This window comes from Heloderma suspectum, chromosome 3 (assembly GCF_057233095.1).
Source record: "Heloderma suspectum isolate Gila_16-S chromosome 3, 16-S_ref, whole genome shotgun sequence".
NCBI lineage: Eukaryota > Metazoa > Chordata > Lepidosauria > Squamata > Helodermatidae > Heloderma > Heloderma suspectum.
The window spans coordinates 31,973,731-31,990,446 of NC_139460.1; the positions used below are offsets into that span (position 1 = coordinate 31,973,731).

The 16,716-nt window shown below is 42.8% G+C and overlaps 1 protein-coding gene and 1 pseudogene across 9 annotated transcripts in view; one reads left to right on the top strand and one right to left on the bottom strand.

Annotated features, from left to right (window-relative positions):
• The first annotated feature begins 480 nt into the window (after positions 1-480).
• RNF17 (ring finger protein 17) overlaps positions 481-16,716 on the top strand; it is a 78,571-nt gene continuing 62,335 nt past the window's right edge. For 8 of the 9 annotated variants that reach the window (XM_084842773.1, XM_084842775.1, XM_084842768.1 and 5 more), the window contains exons 1-8: positions 481-660; positions 2,867-2,922; positions 5,138-5,193; positions 7,080-7,185; positions 8,604-8,684; positions 10,721-10,821; positions 11,723-11,894; positions 15,990-16,066. In XM_084842773.1, the coding sequence (XP_084698899.1) occupies positions 540-660; positions 2,867-2,922; positions 5,138-5,193; positions 7,080-7,185; positions 8,604-8,684; positions 10,721-10,821; positions 11,723-11,894; positions 15,990-16,066 (770 nt within the window). In that variant the 5' untranslated portion in view covers positions 481-539. Of the gene's footprint in view, positions 661-1,274; positions 1,734-2,866; positions 2,923-5,137; positions 5,194-7,079; positions 7,186-8,603; positions 8,685-10,720; positions 10,822-11,722; positions 11,895-15,989; positions 16,067-16,716 lie in introns of those variants that run through there. The other variant, XM_084842777.1, reaches the window with a different exon arrangement.
• On the bottom strand, positions 12,836-13,568 carry LOC146349496 (serine/threonine-protein kinase pim-1 pseudogene; annotated as a pseudogene).

The following is a 16,716-nucleotide window of genomic DNA, read 5'->3' on the forward strand; positions in this document are numbered from 1 at the left end:
AGAGCAGAGAAAAATGCTTTAAATGAATAGCAAAGCAACGGCTTGGGCAGTCTTTTATATTATTCTACGGAAAGGACCGTCATTTGTTTATTGAATTTATAAAATAAATTTCCATAGGCGTTTTGCAATTTAAAACACCATCATCATCATACAAATAAAATTGCAATAAAATGAACAATATGAAACCAATAAAAGTTACCACATTCACAGACACGCTTCTATTAATTTGTAATTAATAAACACATTATAAACGATGCCCTTTGCTTTCTACCCCCGCCCACCCACCCAAAAGTCCCACGCTAGCTAACGAAAATGCCATACGAAATGACGACTCCCGCCGCCCCCGTCGAGGCGTCGCGATTGGCTACCGAAAGGCCACCCGAGAGTTCTCATTGGCCGAAACACATGCGCCGGGCAGGCGGGCGCAAAGAAATATGGAAACGAGCCTGCCGCACGTGCCAGCTAGGTGGCTCGACTAGTGAGCGACCCGTTCGCGCTGGGGGCGGTAGGAAGTCGCGAGAGGGGCAAAAAAGAAGAAGATGGCGTCGCCGTCGGATGTTGTGCAGAGCAGGCGAGGCAGGTCCCAAAGGAGAAGTCCTTTCGACGGCTGCCGGCAGCGCGGGGTGCCGATTCGTCGGGCACCCATAAGCGTCTCCGCAGGTGATGGAAAATCGGTGGGGCGCGGCAGTTGCTTGAAAAGGGGTAGCTGGAGGAGGCTTGCGTGCAAGGAACTAGAGCTGGAGGAGGCTTGCGTGCAAGGAACTAGAGCTGGAGGAGGCTTGCGTGCAAGGAACTAGAGCTAGCCTCACCGTGCCTACTCGGAAGAAAAAAGCCCCCATTTAGTTCAGTGGGAGTTGCTGCCGAGAAAGCGTGCGTAGAGCGGCCGCCCGCGGTTGCAAAGCTATGCTCAGTTTGGAGTGAGCGGCCCATTGAAGTAGCAGTCCTACGCATGCTTAGACAGAAAAAAAGGTTCTATCACTCCTGGCGTCGTGGTTGGGGAATGCTGGGATTTGTAGGGCGCAATCCTACGCACGTTTAGACAGAAGAAAAGTCCTGTGTCTTGCGGCTGGGTAATGTACCTAGGATAAGGTCGCGAGGTTTACTTTCAGGTCAGCCTGCCCAGGGCTGCAACGTGGGGTAGTGCCAATGGTAGCCCTATGTAGAGTAGACCCACTGAAATGAATGAGACTTCAGATAGTCATAGCTAACGTTCAGCTCAATGGGTCTGCTCTACGTAGGACTAACGTTGGATACTGAACTCAGAAGGGCTCGCTTCGGAGTAAAGATGCGTAGGACTGTGCCGTGGGGCTTGCCCACCCTGATGCGCGCGGCGTGGCCGTGATCCTAAGCAGGGTCGCTCGGAAGCACGCCCTGTTGAGTTCGGCGGGGCTTGTTCCCAAGTGGCGACCCTGCGCAGGCTGACTCGGGGGCAAGGCCCGTCGAGCTGGGTGGGACCTCACTGTTAGGCCCACGTTGTGAGCGCGCGCTGGGTGGGGATACTAAGGGGAGGCACGAGGGAGGCGGGGAGTCCCGCCAGCCTCCTCACGCTCTCCCGGGTTTGTGGTGGACAAACACACGTGCGGGACGCGCTCACCCCGCCCCCCATGCAAGGCGCTCCCGAATTAGAGGCGACGAGGGCGATCGTGGGGAAGCCGCGTGCTGCCGAGGGGCTGCTCGAGGTGCTTTATCGCTTCAGTCAGCCATTTTGCAGGCGGCGAGACGCTCCTTGAGAGGTGCCGCCCCTTCATGTCGTTCGGGATCAGATTCTGTGGTGAAATTGGGGGTTGTAGGGGAGGGGGGCCCTGATCCTGATTCGGGCAGCTCTTCTTCTGTCGACCTTCTCCCTTACTGCAGGGCAGCATTCTCCAACCTGCTGCCCTCCAGATGTGTTGAACTACAGCTCTCATAATCCCCCAGCCTGAAGCGATTGTACGAGATTTATTTCTTGGTTATGACATTGATACCCTGCCTTTTTTTTTTTTTGTCCTTGCAAGAAACCCAAGGCGACTTATATGGTCCTCTTCTGCATTTTCTTCTCAAAACCAACCTACCTCACAGGAGGAGGATAACGTAAAACTACTTTGGGTTCCTTGCAAGAGGAAAAAAGGCGGGATATAAATGAATAAATATAACAACCCTGTGAGGTAGGTTAGGCCGAGAGTTGGTGACTGGCACAGAGTCACTCAGTGAGCTTCATGGCTTGAACATGGATCTCCCCAGTTCAATACTCTAACCAGTACACTACAGATGTTGTTCAACATACCTGGAGGGCGCTATGCTGGGGAAAGCTGCTTTAGGATCTTGCTGCCCCCCCCCCCCCCAGTTTTGGCACCACTAATTTTCAAGCAATGGCGATCCTGGGCTGTTAATTTGTGTTGTGTGGGTTTGTCTGTCGTTCACAGGACTTGCATTAACCATAATGTAATTTATGGAAACCATTTAGTTGAAGTTCTGGAAGAACTGGTTTTCTAAGATCTAATCTGAGTGGGGCTTTAATTTTCCTTTCCTCCTTTTCTCACCCCCCCCCCATTTTAAATTTTATCAGCATTATATGTTAAAGTGTTGCCGCTTTTCAGGAAGGAACAATTAGTTTTATTAATACCTAAAGTTCCCTTGAGGGCACTGACAGTGTCCAAATAAGGTACGCTGAAGTTGGCCAAAGACAAAGAGACATTTCTTTTCCATTCTTTTTTTCTTTAAAACAACTTGGCCAGCCAGAATCCTCCAACAGGTTACTGTGAAATTATTGAAATGCGTGCTTCAAAATTCAGTAGCTAATTTGTGGGCTTTTTAATGTGTGCTCCTTCATAAATAAGAAAAGCAGTAGTATGCTAACTTGTATTTACTTGATGTGTTTTCTTCTTAGGTTTGAAGTTTTGGAATTCCAGCAGGATCAGTGAAAATGACAGCTATACTTCAAAAGTAATTAGATTGGTTACTTTGAGATAAGGGGATATTAACAAAATGAGGCCTGTGGCCAATTATTTGGTGATAGAGCATGTTAAGAGTACATGTGAGGGGCACTGTACAGTTGGTGTAAAAAGCACAAGCCATAAATACAAATCATCTAATACGCTTAGATTTATGTAACATAATTGAGCAGCAATCCCATGGGCCCTAGACAGCATCTGGGGGAGCCACAGGATATTTCACATTCCTGGATCTGAGGTTGGAAACAGTGGTCTGACCTTGGATCCAGGAATCCATGCTTCCCTCCCCATTGGTACTGAGAACCGTGCCGGCTGCCTCTCATGAGGACAGAAAAGTGACCTCGGAGAGAAGGTAAAGGGGCATTTCTGGGGGGATTGGACTGGAGAGGCCAGCTTATGAAGTGTGTCCAGGCCTCTCCAGCTTCCTTCCCCTCCCCTCGGCAGCACCCCAGCTAGATGGGCAGAAAAGCCCAGTGAAAATGCGGAGCAGGAGGTGCGCAGAGGCAAAGATCACCACCACCTCTCCTGCTCTGCACTGGATGCCTGTAAGCCTCTGAGTTTGGAGACTCACAAGCATTGGGATAGGATTGCTCCCTCAAGAGAACTTAAATTAAACAAAATAATAACTTAATAAAGTTTAATGATGTGCCAAGTACTTCTCAGTCAGTCTTTTCAGTCATTGCCCAACATATGGAAGATAAGATTTATATTGCATGCATGCTTTTCCTTCCATCTTTGTAAGTTCTTTCCATCTCTAGGGAATGCTGGGAGTTACCGGACTTTTTCCTGTCTAACCATACATAGTATTCCTCCCTCAAGAGTATGGTTGATGTAGAGACTGACATAAAGCCTGTGGATGTACATACCAGAAATGTTAAGAGCTCAGTCCTACACACTTTTAGACAGAAAAAAGTCTTACAACTCCCACCATGCCCTGACCAGCCATGCTGGACTAGAATGATTCAGAATAGGTAAAAGGAGGTATTTCACAGAATGCATAGTTTAATGGTGCAATTAACTACCACAAATGTAGGCCTGGCTACCAACTTGGATGGCTTTAAAGGGAGATTAGATAATGCATGGAAAATAAGGCTTATCAATTATTGCTACCCACATTGGCTACACATTTGTGTATGTTTCTGTATATCAGCTGCTGGGGAGCAAGAACAGTTGCCCACAAGGAGAACATGAGTGCTTCTCATCAGGATCTGGTTGGCCATTATGCAGTAACAATGCTGGATAGGCCATTGGTCTGATCCAGCACAGTTCTTGTATTCTAACGTGGTCCACAAGGGCATTGCTGGGGGAAGGAGGCACCAGCCTCTTTTCTCCCCTTAAATAATATTGAGGGAAGGAGAAGTGGGAATGGTGGAGGCAGATCCGTGCTTGTCTGAGGAGTTCACAATGATCTAAAAGGTAAATCTGTATTCATTTTGATGGTTGGAAGCAAGAAGAGTTGGTTTGTTGGGCTGGAACATGTTCACAATGGACCTACCCATTTATTATGCTCATTATCTAAGGCTCTCCTCCAGGTGCCTCCTCCGAGGGAGGCTCAGAAGGTAGCAACAAGGGAAAGGGCCTTTTTGGTGGTGCCCCCCCCGCCCGATTATGGAACAATATCCCAGTCAGGCCCGCCTGGCATCAGCAGTGTTACCTTTTTGGCACCAGCTTAAGGACCTTCCTCTACTCTGACATTTGGTAGCATGTGATAAGGTTCTTAAGCAGGTCATGGGATTTCTTAATGTTGATTGTTAAAATTGTTTGTTTACATGTGCGTGTGTGTATGTTGTCTGTTTATATGTAAATATTATGTACAATGTTGTATTTTTAAAGTTTTTAATCTTTGTAAACCACCCAGAGAGCTTTAGCTATTGGGCAGTATAGAAATGTAATGAATGAAATGAAATCTCCCAGTAGTATAATATAATATACATTAAGGCTCCATTATCCCGTGTTATAGCTCTAGCCCTGAACTGAAATAAAGCATATTTAAGCAACCATCAAAGAAAGAGCCAGCTAGTTTTATGAACAGTGAAAATGCTTCATTAATGGGGCAATCCTGTGCAGTTTAGGTAGAAAAAGGTCCTACAGCTCCCAGCATTCCCAGCCCGCGTGGCTGGCTAGGCGATTCTGGGTGTTGTAGGACTTGTGTTCTGTCTAAACATATGTAGGATTGTGCCTTAAACTACCTTTTCTCTCTCCTGTAGGTGACCTTAGATTTTGAACAAAAAGTTCGTCTGCGGAGTTTACAAAGACCTAAAAGGTAAAACTGTTCATTTTGATGGTTGAAAGTAAGAAGAGTTGGCATGTCAGGCTAGAACATGTTCACAGTGAGTGATAATCACTAATGTGGTGTGGAAAAAATTAAGATTCATAAGTTCATTAGTAACAATGAATGGATGCCAATTGCAAATACAATATTAGGCCAGATTTGTTGTTTCAGAGTTGTAATGAATGTTTTGGGGGTGATATCCCTAGCAAGTATGTGAGAGAATACCTAGGAATGGACGGACCCACCTCCATCTGCACTGTGTGCTGCTCGCTGAAACCCCATCACGCACACACCCCGTTCGCCAAGCCACAAGTTCCTGGTGAGCCGTGAGCGGCTGCCCAATCCCTGCCTGAATCGCCATTTTGCGAACATTACTGCCTGTCATGTTGTGTAAATGGCCCCGTTTATGCAACGTTATATTTACAAAAAATCCCGAGCCGCTGTTTTTTTTGCAAAATGGTGGACCAGCAGGGGTCACTGCACTTGTCCGACTAGTTGCTCATCAAGTTGGGCAAGCGTGCCGGTCCATGGACTGGCATCTGGGAGGCTGAGTGGGGGGCAGGGGAGTCCGCTGGACTCCACCCCCTTTCCAGACTCCTGTGACATCCCTAAGAATACCCAAGTGTCACTGAAATACATCTATGTCTCAGTGTGAAGTGAAATGAAATGAACAAGTAGTGACAGCGAATCTGAATGTGCCCCAACAACTTCAGGGAAGGAAGTTGAATTCTATTGAAATAGATGAGTGGTTGTCAGCATATCATGAACTGTTCTTCTGATTGCCTACCCCAGCCTGGTGCCCTCCAAATGTGTTGGAGTATAACTCCCAGCCAGCCATGCCTACTGAATGATGCTGGAAGTTGTAATCCAAAATATTTGGCGACAGCCGAGAGGAAGCTCTGGTGTGGGCTTATCCATGAAGTCACAAAGAATCGGAAGCGACTGAACGAATAATCAACAACAACCAGGTTTGGGAAGGCTGAATTAGTGCATCAACAGTTTTTGGTACCTTTGTTTCTCACATTTACACAGTGTAAGGAAAGTTTGAATGCTACTGTCTTTAAAATCTTACAAGTATTCCGATAAAAATGTCTTCATATAATATAACATTTAAATCACATTAAGGGTGCCATCCTATGCACGTTTAGACAGAAAAAGAGGCCTACAATTCCCAGCATGATGCTGGGAGTTGTAGGCCTTTTTTCTGTCTAAATGTTCATAGGATTGCACCTTAAGTGTACTTTATTTTCCCCCTCAAATATTTCAGGTCAAATACCTGTGGTGTATTGGGACAAATAGTTAATATCGGATACTTCATTAGTTTTGTTTATTTTACTTACATTTAGTAAACATAATAAATTACATCACATTCTAGTGATTTTCTGGGGCCAACTGAAAATTTTCTGATGCAAATGACCCTATACAAATTAGTGTAATTGATGGTAATAATAACTCTTTTCTGTGTGTAAACAATGCAGTATAATCTAATTTTATCATTGAAGTTTTAGGGGATTCTTGTTTATGTGGAATTTGTTCAACTGTACTTCCTTAGAGATTAAATGCCTGTTTTATTCAATGCTGATTGATTCTGTGTGTTGAAGAAACAAAGAAAATAACACTTGAGGCTGCTGCAGCATAACCTTTCATTGTGCCAAAGTTATTTCTTGATTCCACATAAAAGCACAGTCAACTCCTATTGCCCTTTTATGCTAGGATTAGAATTGTAATTAGATATTCTAGTGCTAAAAACATGGAGAAGGAAAGTAGCTGGGTCTTGTATAAACGTTGAGGTGACAAATGAAGGGTTCTTTTTCTGAGAGAGAATGTGTTCTTAAAGGCTTATTTTTGTTTACAAATAGAATAATTTGACTTTGTAGGATTAGTAACTATAATCAAAGCAACAAAGAGGAGAGTAAGCAGACTGACTGTCCTGACTGGACTCCAGTTCATCATCTAACTTTGGAGACATCTACAGTGGATATGGTATGTAAACAATCTTATTTGGATTTGTCTGATATTCGATGGAGGTAAAGAATTCACACGTTTAAGAAAAGGAATGTTTCCTGTCTCTTAGTCAATGGATTATTCCAATCTAAGAACATAAGAGCCATGCTGGATCTATCTTGTTCTGTTCCCATGATGGCTGACCAGCTGTTGATGGGAAACCCACGAGCAGGACATGACTGCAACCACATCCTCCCGCCCATATTCCCCAGCAACTGGTGTACAAAGGCATACTGCCTCTAATACAGGAGGTAGCACATAGCAATCAGGATTAGTAGCCATTGACAGCCTTCTCCAGGAATTTGTCTAGCCCAGATTGCTCAGAAAGTGGAGAGAGCCCAGAAAAACAAAAAGGCTGCAAAGTATTGTTTCTTTGAATATCGCTGTCATGTCAGATAACATATGACACAGTTACAGTAGTATACCAATACCAGGATCATTGAGCGATGTGATCTCTCTAATATCCTCTTTGAGGTGTGGTGACAGAACTGTACACAGTATTCCAAGTGTGGTCACATCATAGATTTGCCCAACCCACCTCACAGGGTTGTTGTGAGGATAAAATGGAGAGGAGGAGGATAATGTAAGCCGCCTTGGGTTCCTTGCAAGAGGAAAAAAGGCGGGGTATAAATGCAATAAATAAATAAAAATAAATAAAATCCTAAGATCTTTTTATTGATCACTCAACACCAGCTCAGACCCCATCAGTGTAACTTCAGGAACTATATGAAGTATCAATGAGAAACTTGCTATAAATTGGCCTTTTTTCTTGCTTATTTAAATATATTTAAATCACTTTGATTTAAATTAATCCACCCTGCTACAAAGATCTAAATAATAAATGTAAAGGAGCAAACGAATCATGTCATAATGAGACAGGCCTGCAAAGCAAGGGAATAGAGTTGCCTTCAATTATGAAAAATGCAGCTTGCTTACAGCAGCCTTCCGTAACCAGGTGTGCTCCAGATGTTTGGGATTACAGTTCCCAGAATGCTTTGACCATAGGCCATGCTGATTGGGGCTGATGGGAGTTGAAGTCCAAAACATCTGGAGGGGGCCAGGTTGGGGAAAGGTCCCTTACAACATAAAAGCTTCCTTAAAAATAAATGTCTGGATCCTGCGCAAGGCATTAACAGCTCCGCATGGAGACTTACTACATCATAAATGATAATTTAGCCTAAAAGTATGGATATTTGATTTAAGCTCTGTTTCAACGCATCTTCCTGGTTCTGTCAAGATTAATTTGTCTGTCCTTTGTTGAAACTTCATTTAGATGCAGAAACTTCTGAAAAATTTGGTTTTTAATTAAAGTTTACTGAAATGTAATGCTAAGGGTTTGTGTGTGTATCTACAATCACATTCTGTCAACTTCAGTGTTGCCCGTTGACTTTTCTCAGGATAGCAAAACTTTGCAAGAGATAGAGAAAGCTTTGGAAGAAGCTAAAAGCAATCTTAAGTGTTTGAAGACTATGGAGGAGGTAGGCCAAGAGATTTTATGTCAGCTTGAAATATTTCAGATTTTACTTTTATGGGTTCCCAGAAATCTTTTCCCTAGCAATATTTGAGCAAGGTGCTAGAGCACTTGGTGGCAACTTAGCTCCAAGGGCCTTGGATGATAACAGTTAACTAGATCAGCCTTGTAAATTAGCCCCCAAAAGTTAATTGCTTGAAAATAATATGTTCCTGCTTTTTACTCATAAGAGGATCTGGTGGAGTGCTCTGCCCCTCCTTTGCCTGTTGCTCTTACAAGTAAAAAGTCAGTTAGAAATGAGTGCTCCCCTCTAACAGCTTGTTTAATTTCTATGCTGGACATATGGGAAGGGGTTTAGTTTCTCTATGTCCAGCATAGAAGCTCAGTGGGCTTGTGGCAAAGGCATGGATTGCTCTGTCCCTTTTCCAGAAGCCAGCTAGGTGCTCAGGAGGTTTGCTTGCTGTGTGTCCAGTTTAGAAACCTGGCAGAGGGAAGGACGCTTCTTCCTTCCTCCACTAGCCCTTTTGGTTTCTGCTCTGGAGCTGTAGGAGGGAGCATCACACGTGGAAAAGTAGTGGACTGCAAAGGTGCGTGGGAATACGAAGCCCACCATACCTCTGCTGGCAGCCTGCTTGGTGTCTACATTAGGCAGACAGGAGGTGGATTCCCCTTTTCCCCATTCTGTAGAAATGCAATGTGCTGCTGGAGGAGGGGTCAAGTGCTCCGTCCCTTCCCTGGCAGCACATTCATCTGCCTGGGTGAAATTCCTAGCTGCTCATGGAACCAGGTGAATTACTAAAAACAAGGCTGATCTATATCTTTTTCTTTCTGGCTTCCTGTCTGGCATTGGTGCAGAGAACTGCCTGGTTAGTCTGCTGGATTACCTGTGCTTGGAAATGGACGGAAGGGAGTGTGTCCTGTTAGTTCTCCTAGACCTCTTGGTGGCTTTCAGTACCATCAGTCTTGGTATGCTTTTGCGTCTCCTGACTGGGCTGTACTGTACTGCAGTTGTTCTAGCCCTTTCTGGACCATCGGAGAGATGGGTGCTGGGAGATTAGTCCCTTTGGCTTTTGGCTTGTAGGATCCATCTTGTCTTCCATGTTTAGCATCCAGCCATTGCCTGTGGTCGGTGATGAACTGGATAAGTGTGAACGGACTGAAGTTTAATCAAGCAAGATGGAAGTACTGTTGATTGGGGACGAGTCTGATTCAGAGTGGGGATACAGCTGGTGCTGTACAGAATTGCACTCCCCATTAAGACTCAGGCCTGCAGTCTGGCTGTGCTCATAGATTCCAAGGTGCATCTTGATGTTCAGGTGGAGGTGTTGCAGAACTCAGAGTCAGAGAGACCACGGAGTGAAGGAAAAGAGTTTTTCTTTATTTAACGCGCGGGCTTAAGGCTGGAATCACTTCCAAAGAGCCAAAAGCCCCGATTTACATCAGCACATTGTTTTTATAGACATTATGACACATATACAAAATCTCCCCCGCCCCTTTCTGTGTGGGTTTGCAGTATTCAGCATTTCCTCTCCTAGCACCATTGTTAATAATACAAGAAATGGGTTATAGGGTAGCCATGATAAGCAGAGAACAGCAGAGAACATGATATACATATCACTATGACCTTAGCCTTTGTTGACAAGATAAGAAATTCCTGTGTCTCGTCAGCTTACAAACATATTTCAGAGAGCAAGAGCTCAGCAAGAACATGAAGCATGAGACTGCATGAGGCTACTTAGTCTGACCCCTGGTAGGGCTGCTACAGAAGTTGTTGTCAGTCGGGATGTCTGTTGCTGGAAATCTGGCCCTTTTTGGACTCACCGGGCTTAGAAGGTTTAGGTTATTTCTACTTCACCAGGGTGCCACCAAGTAATAGAGGAAAAGGGGGTGGAAGACACTAATTTCTGTGGTATTGTTCATTACTTATTCTAGTTTAGTACTTGTACTTGTAACTTATAACTCGATACTTGTAACTCTAGTTCTGCTGCCTAGAAAGTATGTGCACATTTGTGTTTTCTTGTCATTTCTCAAAAAATGAAAAAGATGCTTGAACACCTTGTCACTGAAGCAAAGCGGGAAGAAGGCAAGATTGCAGATGTTGTTAATACCAAGTTTGCAGACTTTATTGCTGCTCTAAATTCAAGGTAAAACTTACATTTTGGTATTAAGTCTTTTCTCTAAAAATCGTAACTATAAAATACACGGTTCTATGTGGCTTCATCTCTTCATTCTGTGTGGTTCATTATAACAGTATCAACATGGTGCTTGAGGGGAGAAGGACTATATATTGTAGGAATCCTAGAGAGGCACAATGCATCTGCGAGCCCCGAGATGCTTTGTTTTCCCTGCATGAAGTTTTTGTCAGCAAAGGCCTGACCATAAGTCAGACTAGATTTTTCCCCTGCCATAATAGTGAGCCTTATTGCAGTCCTCTGCTGTTTTCCCATATAAATTATTAAATGGCAGTCAGTGATCTAAAAAACAGAATATTGCAAAACATCTAGCCTCCAGTTTTCCTCTGCTTTTGTTCTCTTTGCTCTTTCTTTTCCCCATGATTCCTACAGGTAACTTTCAGTTCTACTAGTAAATCACTGACTTGGAGTAACTACATGTGGCAAGCAAATCTCTCGTCCATGAACATTTTAATAAACAAAATAGTTTATTTTTAAAACATTTCCTTGCCATGAATGTAGATCAGATTACTAGTTGTTGTCCTTAGTTACTTTGCAAAGATTTGTAGCAGATAATGCCACACTGAAGAGCAGATTGTGCAGGCATGCCTTTTTAATGAGTGGTTGGTATTGCAAATGAGTGATAGAAGAAACTGAATTTAAGCTGTTTCAGAGTTGCTTGTCTTGAGGGCAAGGAGTATTGCCTCTTACAGAAATTTGGTGTCCCTGTAGGTTATACAGTATAAGTTTGTAATGTAATTATCTTGTGGTTCTTAATGTGCATTTTTTCTGTACAATGTAGTTGGCTAGTCAAACTTCCTATTTTGCAGTGTATGATCAGCTTTGCGGTCTAACTTTCTTTGTTTCTAATTAGGAAAAGGAAACTAGAGACAGAGTTGGTAATGAACACCAGTTACTATATAACTGAAGTACATAGTGTTCAGGTCTTGGTTCTACAGAAAAAAAGCAATTTGGATGCAGCCATAAAGACCGCAAGAGAGTTGAAAGCAACCCATTCCTTAAAACCTTGCCATAATTTAAATCAGGTAACTTTAATTTTAATTCTTATTCCTTAGTTTTCTTTCTGAGTTTTTTAATTCACAATAATTTAAGCTACATTTGCAGTAATAAAACTAGCATGAAAACTGCTACTGCAGGTCTTGCAAGTGATCAGTCTTTGTCTAAGATGTTAAGCCAACTTTTTGCAGTAGTATTCTCTAACCAATTAATTACAGGAACTAGAAGTCAGTTCTTTAATGTGGAAGTCAGCTGTGGCTTAATATAGTTGTATCAGCTTAAACCAGGGAAAGGGAACATAGAATCATAGAATAGTAGGGTTGGAAGGGGCCTACAAGGCCATCGAGTCCAACCCCCAAGTCGAAAGTCAGAACTTCCGACCTGTGCAGGTTCCTCATCCAGCCTTGTACAGAAAAAACTCATTCTTATCTCCAGTTACTGAGTGAAAATATGAGCTGGGATTCCCCTGGTGATTGCTGAAGAAACAGTGCAGGGAAACCCCACCCTTACCTCCAGTCAGCAGTTGGAAATAAGGGGATTTGAAGGCATTTAAATTTTATCCAGTCCTTTACATCAAGGAGATCCTCAGGTGCTCCAACACTGATCAAGGTGTACATAGGAGGAAGCCAGCATTGAAGCCTGTAAATATTGCTTGCTTAGTGCCAGTCTTCTGCCCCTTACTAGGGGCACACAGAGTCTTTGTGTAAACAGAACAGTGTCCATTGGTCTCTCTTACCTTGGGTAGGGACCAAGTTCAGCCCCCTTTTCTAGTTGGGTGGGTAGGGTCACTGCCATGGACCTGGGATTTCATGAGTTGGCTCCAGTGGCAACACCTGTGCTGGGGCAGCCACTCAGCTAATCAACAAGAATAAGAGACAGTGGTTACATCAGCCTGTTGTTGCAGAAGAGCCAAGATACATTGGTCCACTCCGTGACAAGCCACACCAGCACTGTCCAGAGGCCACCCTAGTCACAGGCTGGTGCTGGCTTTAGGGATTGTGGGCTGTTGCACTTCCTGGCAAGTCTGTTCAAAGAAGGTGGGGAGCCAGAAATGGGCCAGGATCTGCTCAAGGGAAGGTCACTTCATTTGGGCTAGGGAGAGGCACCATTCAGTCAAGTGATGGCAGTCTGGGGATACCCTGCAGTGATAGTGGAGCATTCCCAAGGAGGATATCCTCATCACACTCAAAAGGGATGTCCCTACACACCATATTATAGATCAACACTCCCAATGACCACACAGTGTCAGGCAGGCCACGGTACTGGTGGTATTTTATCCATTCAGGGCAGCTGTATACCCATGTGTCATCAAAATCTGTGTATGGAGAATCCCAAAGCAATGTACCTGAGTCAAACTCCGTAAACTTGAGGTCACCTCGCAGGAGATCTACTAGGATGGTCTTGTCCTTTATATTGCAGTGCAATACACTGCACAGGTGGCAATGGTGCATTGCCTCCCCCACCTGCCAGAAATAACTGCAGCCAAGCTTTCAAGGGGTGGCCCAACGTTTGTGATGACATCACACAGGTTGTGAGATGGCGTATAAGTCAGGTTGCTCAAATCAGTCCAGAAGGCAGATTACGTGTTCTTCAGCAGTAGGACTTCTAGCAGAACAAGGGTGCCATTCATGGGCTTGGAACTGCAGGACTCATTCCTTGGCAGTATGCTTAAGTGCTGCCTGGAAGGAATTGCTGAGCTGCATTGAAGCAGCCACCACCAATCAATGCTGCCAAGTGGTAATCTTTCTGAAGTAGTAAGGCTCCTGTTTGGCAGCACAGAGGGCCAGTGGCCCTTGAAGACCTTCATGGCTAGGACTTCCGGTTGGAACCAGTGTCACCCTCGCAGCATTCCGCGGAGCCTCTGCGGGACGCTGTTTCAAACAGCTTTTTAAAAGGTTGAAAAACCTTTTCATCTCCCCCCTGGAAGGGGGCAAGGCAACATCTGGATGAGATCTTGGAGAAAGGTACTCTCCGCGAAACAGGGGGGTGGGACTGGATTCCGAGACCACTCTCCCAGAGCTTAATCATCGCAAAAAGCTGTTTTGAAACTCCTGTCTAATAGGAGAAAACAGGGCTGACGTGTTCCATTGTAATATATGGATTAAGAAATATCAACAACATCCGAGGGATGGTTTAAGAAATATCAACAATATTTGAGGACCTGCAAGATTTGTTTGAAGAGAAACATGGCTACAGCAAGGAGAAAGAAAGGAACTGCAATCACCGCCCACTCCCCCCGTACCTCCTTTGGCAAAGGCTCTGAAAACCGAAGATACAGGGGAGTTACTTACTCTGATAAAAACTTTTATCTTCACAATTTGCGGAGCAAGCTAAGACGTTGGGTTCAATTCAAAATTCCATCACCACCCTGCAAGGGGCTGTGGATTTAATTAACACTTCTTGGCAAAAAATGGAGGCAAAGGTTAATGAGCTGCAAGATAGGCTGACAGTGAACGAAACTACGACAAGCTTTTTTCAAAAATTTCTCGCAGAATTTCCCAACTGGAGGTCTTCACGCACAGATCCAATGTACCTATTATTGGTATTAAAAATTTGCCTAGTGATGTAAATTTTCCTACCTTTGTAGACAAGCTTTTGCATGAGATTCTCCCTGTGCCATCTGATTATTTACTTGATATTGAGCAGGCATTTCGTGTGCCAAATGCTAAAGGGACTGGCTATACGATTATAGTCCAATTTGCAAGAATATCTACAAAGAATTATATCCTGCGTTTGGCAAGAGAGGGTGGAAATCTTTTTTGGAAACAAGATAAAGTTATATTATTTCCAGATTACATCAAAGAGGTGGCTGATCAAGGCGAAAAATCTGGCAAAACAAATGAACTTACAATATCACTTAAAATATGCTGCTACATTTTGCATTGTTTCTGAAGGTCAGATGAAGAAGTTCCTAAATCATGAAATGGCAGAGGCATGGCTGAATGTAAAAATGCGTGAGATTTCTGTTCCAGCCCCATGAACTGGAATCTTTAAACAAGTTTTGTTAACTGTCTATGTTTAGTCTGCATGATTCAGGCTAGGCCAGAGATAACTGATTATACATATATTCGTTTGCTTTCTTTCATTTTTCTTTTTTTTTCTTTTTATTTAAATTCTTGTTTTCTCTAAAATGGATATGATCCATTTTATGATATGATATGCTGTATTTAAATATATTGTTTGAGGGTGTGTTGTGCACACTCATTTATATATCTAGTATAAAATATATTACTGACTGTTGTAAGGTTGCTTCCAAGCTTTATTATATAACATAATTTCATTATTAGTATTATCATCATCATCACTATAAGACTACTTAGTAAGATTTTTGGTTGGTTAAACTGTTAAGCTTTATTATTACTATTATATTCTAACTTAAGGGCGATATATGGTTACTGGGAATGAATTGTAGGCCTGCTTCCTTGCTATAAGACTGATGCTGTGATATTGAAATGTAAGGTTGATTATTAAATTGTAATATTGCTAATGTTATAGGTATAGTTTTTAAAGTAGAATGGGATCTGAAGCCCGTGTGTATTGGAGTTTAAATTTAACCCTTTAAAAAAGAAAAAAGTCTTTTTTTTTTCTTTTCCTTTTCATTATTGTTGTGTCCTCCTAAGAATATTGTATTGTTGGGAAATTGTAGTTATTGATCAGGTTGTTGGTCTTGTTTATTTCATTTATAAAGACAAAAATAAATAAAAAGTATTTTCAAAAAAACAAAAAGACCCTCATGGCTAGTGCGATCCTAAGTCTAACGCTAAAATTTAAAGGTATTTAAAGAGCAAGGTATTCATACTGTTCCTCTAAGGAGAAGGTGTGAAAACTGGAGGCTTGTTTTTGGCTTGCTTCTGCATAGAAATGCACAGAATTGACTTGTGGTCTGTATGTGTGGTGGGGAAATGTCCATATTAGTACCGATTGCATCTGGACCTGCCCACTGTGCTTTGGTCTTTATAGCTTTATCATATGTAATATGTTGTTCTGTGTGTAACTGTGGTTCAAAATAAAATCGCTAATTTCACATACATGGTAGTTCTAACATTCAAAGAAAGCCATGTTCTTCCTCCATCAGTAGTTGATATGTTGTACCATAACTTAAATTAGGATTTTTATTATTCTAGGTTCTCTGCAACTTAAAAACGACAGTTGGGGATGAAGTCTTAAAACTAGATAATCTGAAAAAAAGAACACCCCCAAGGTAATGGAGCCCTAGCTACTGTGGAACGGTTAATTTTTATATGTTCACTAAAAATGTGTTAGTCACTTTTTAAGTCTACAATCCTAAACACACTGTTTAGACATTGTCATACTTGGAGTAGACCCACTGAAAGACATTGAGACTTAATTTAGTCATGATTAACTTCAGTTTCATTGATTTGAGTTGGTCTACCCTAAACATAATGCAGTCTGGATCCAATCCACATGCTAGGGAGCGAGCTCAACTGAACATAGTGGGACTGTTGAGTAAACATAGGATTTCACAGTAAAAAATAGTAAAGGTCCTGCACCTGGAGAAAAAACAGCTTGTGATACTGCACATAAAGGAAACATATTGAAATTGTAAAAGAGAATAAAGTGGAATTGCTGTACTGCTTTCAATAGACTCTGCACAAGGTCTAGAATTCTGCATGGTAGGTAGGATGGCAGGGATCCAAATGTACAGAAATAAAAGGTGTAAATACCTATTGCATGCATTACTTTGCTTTGTATTTTTGTTGCACAATTCTAGCGCCTTCCACAGTTCATAAGTTCTTTCGTTTGAGAAGACTTAGTAGGAATACTCACTTATTGGGAAGGGCAGTAGTTGGATAGTATTGGGTTTGTTCTGGTTTTAAACAATCCACAGAG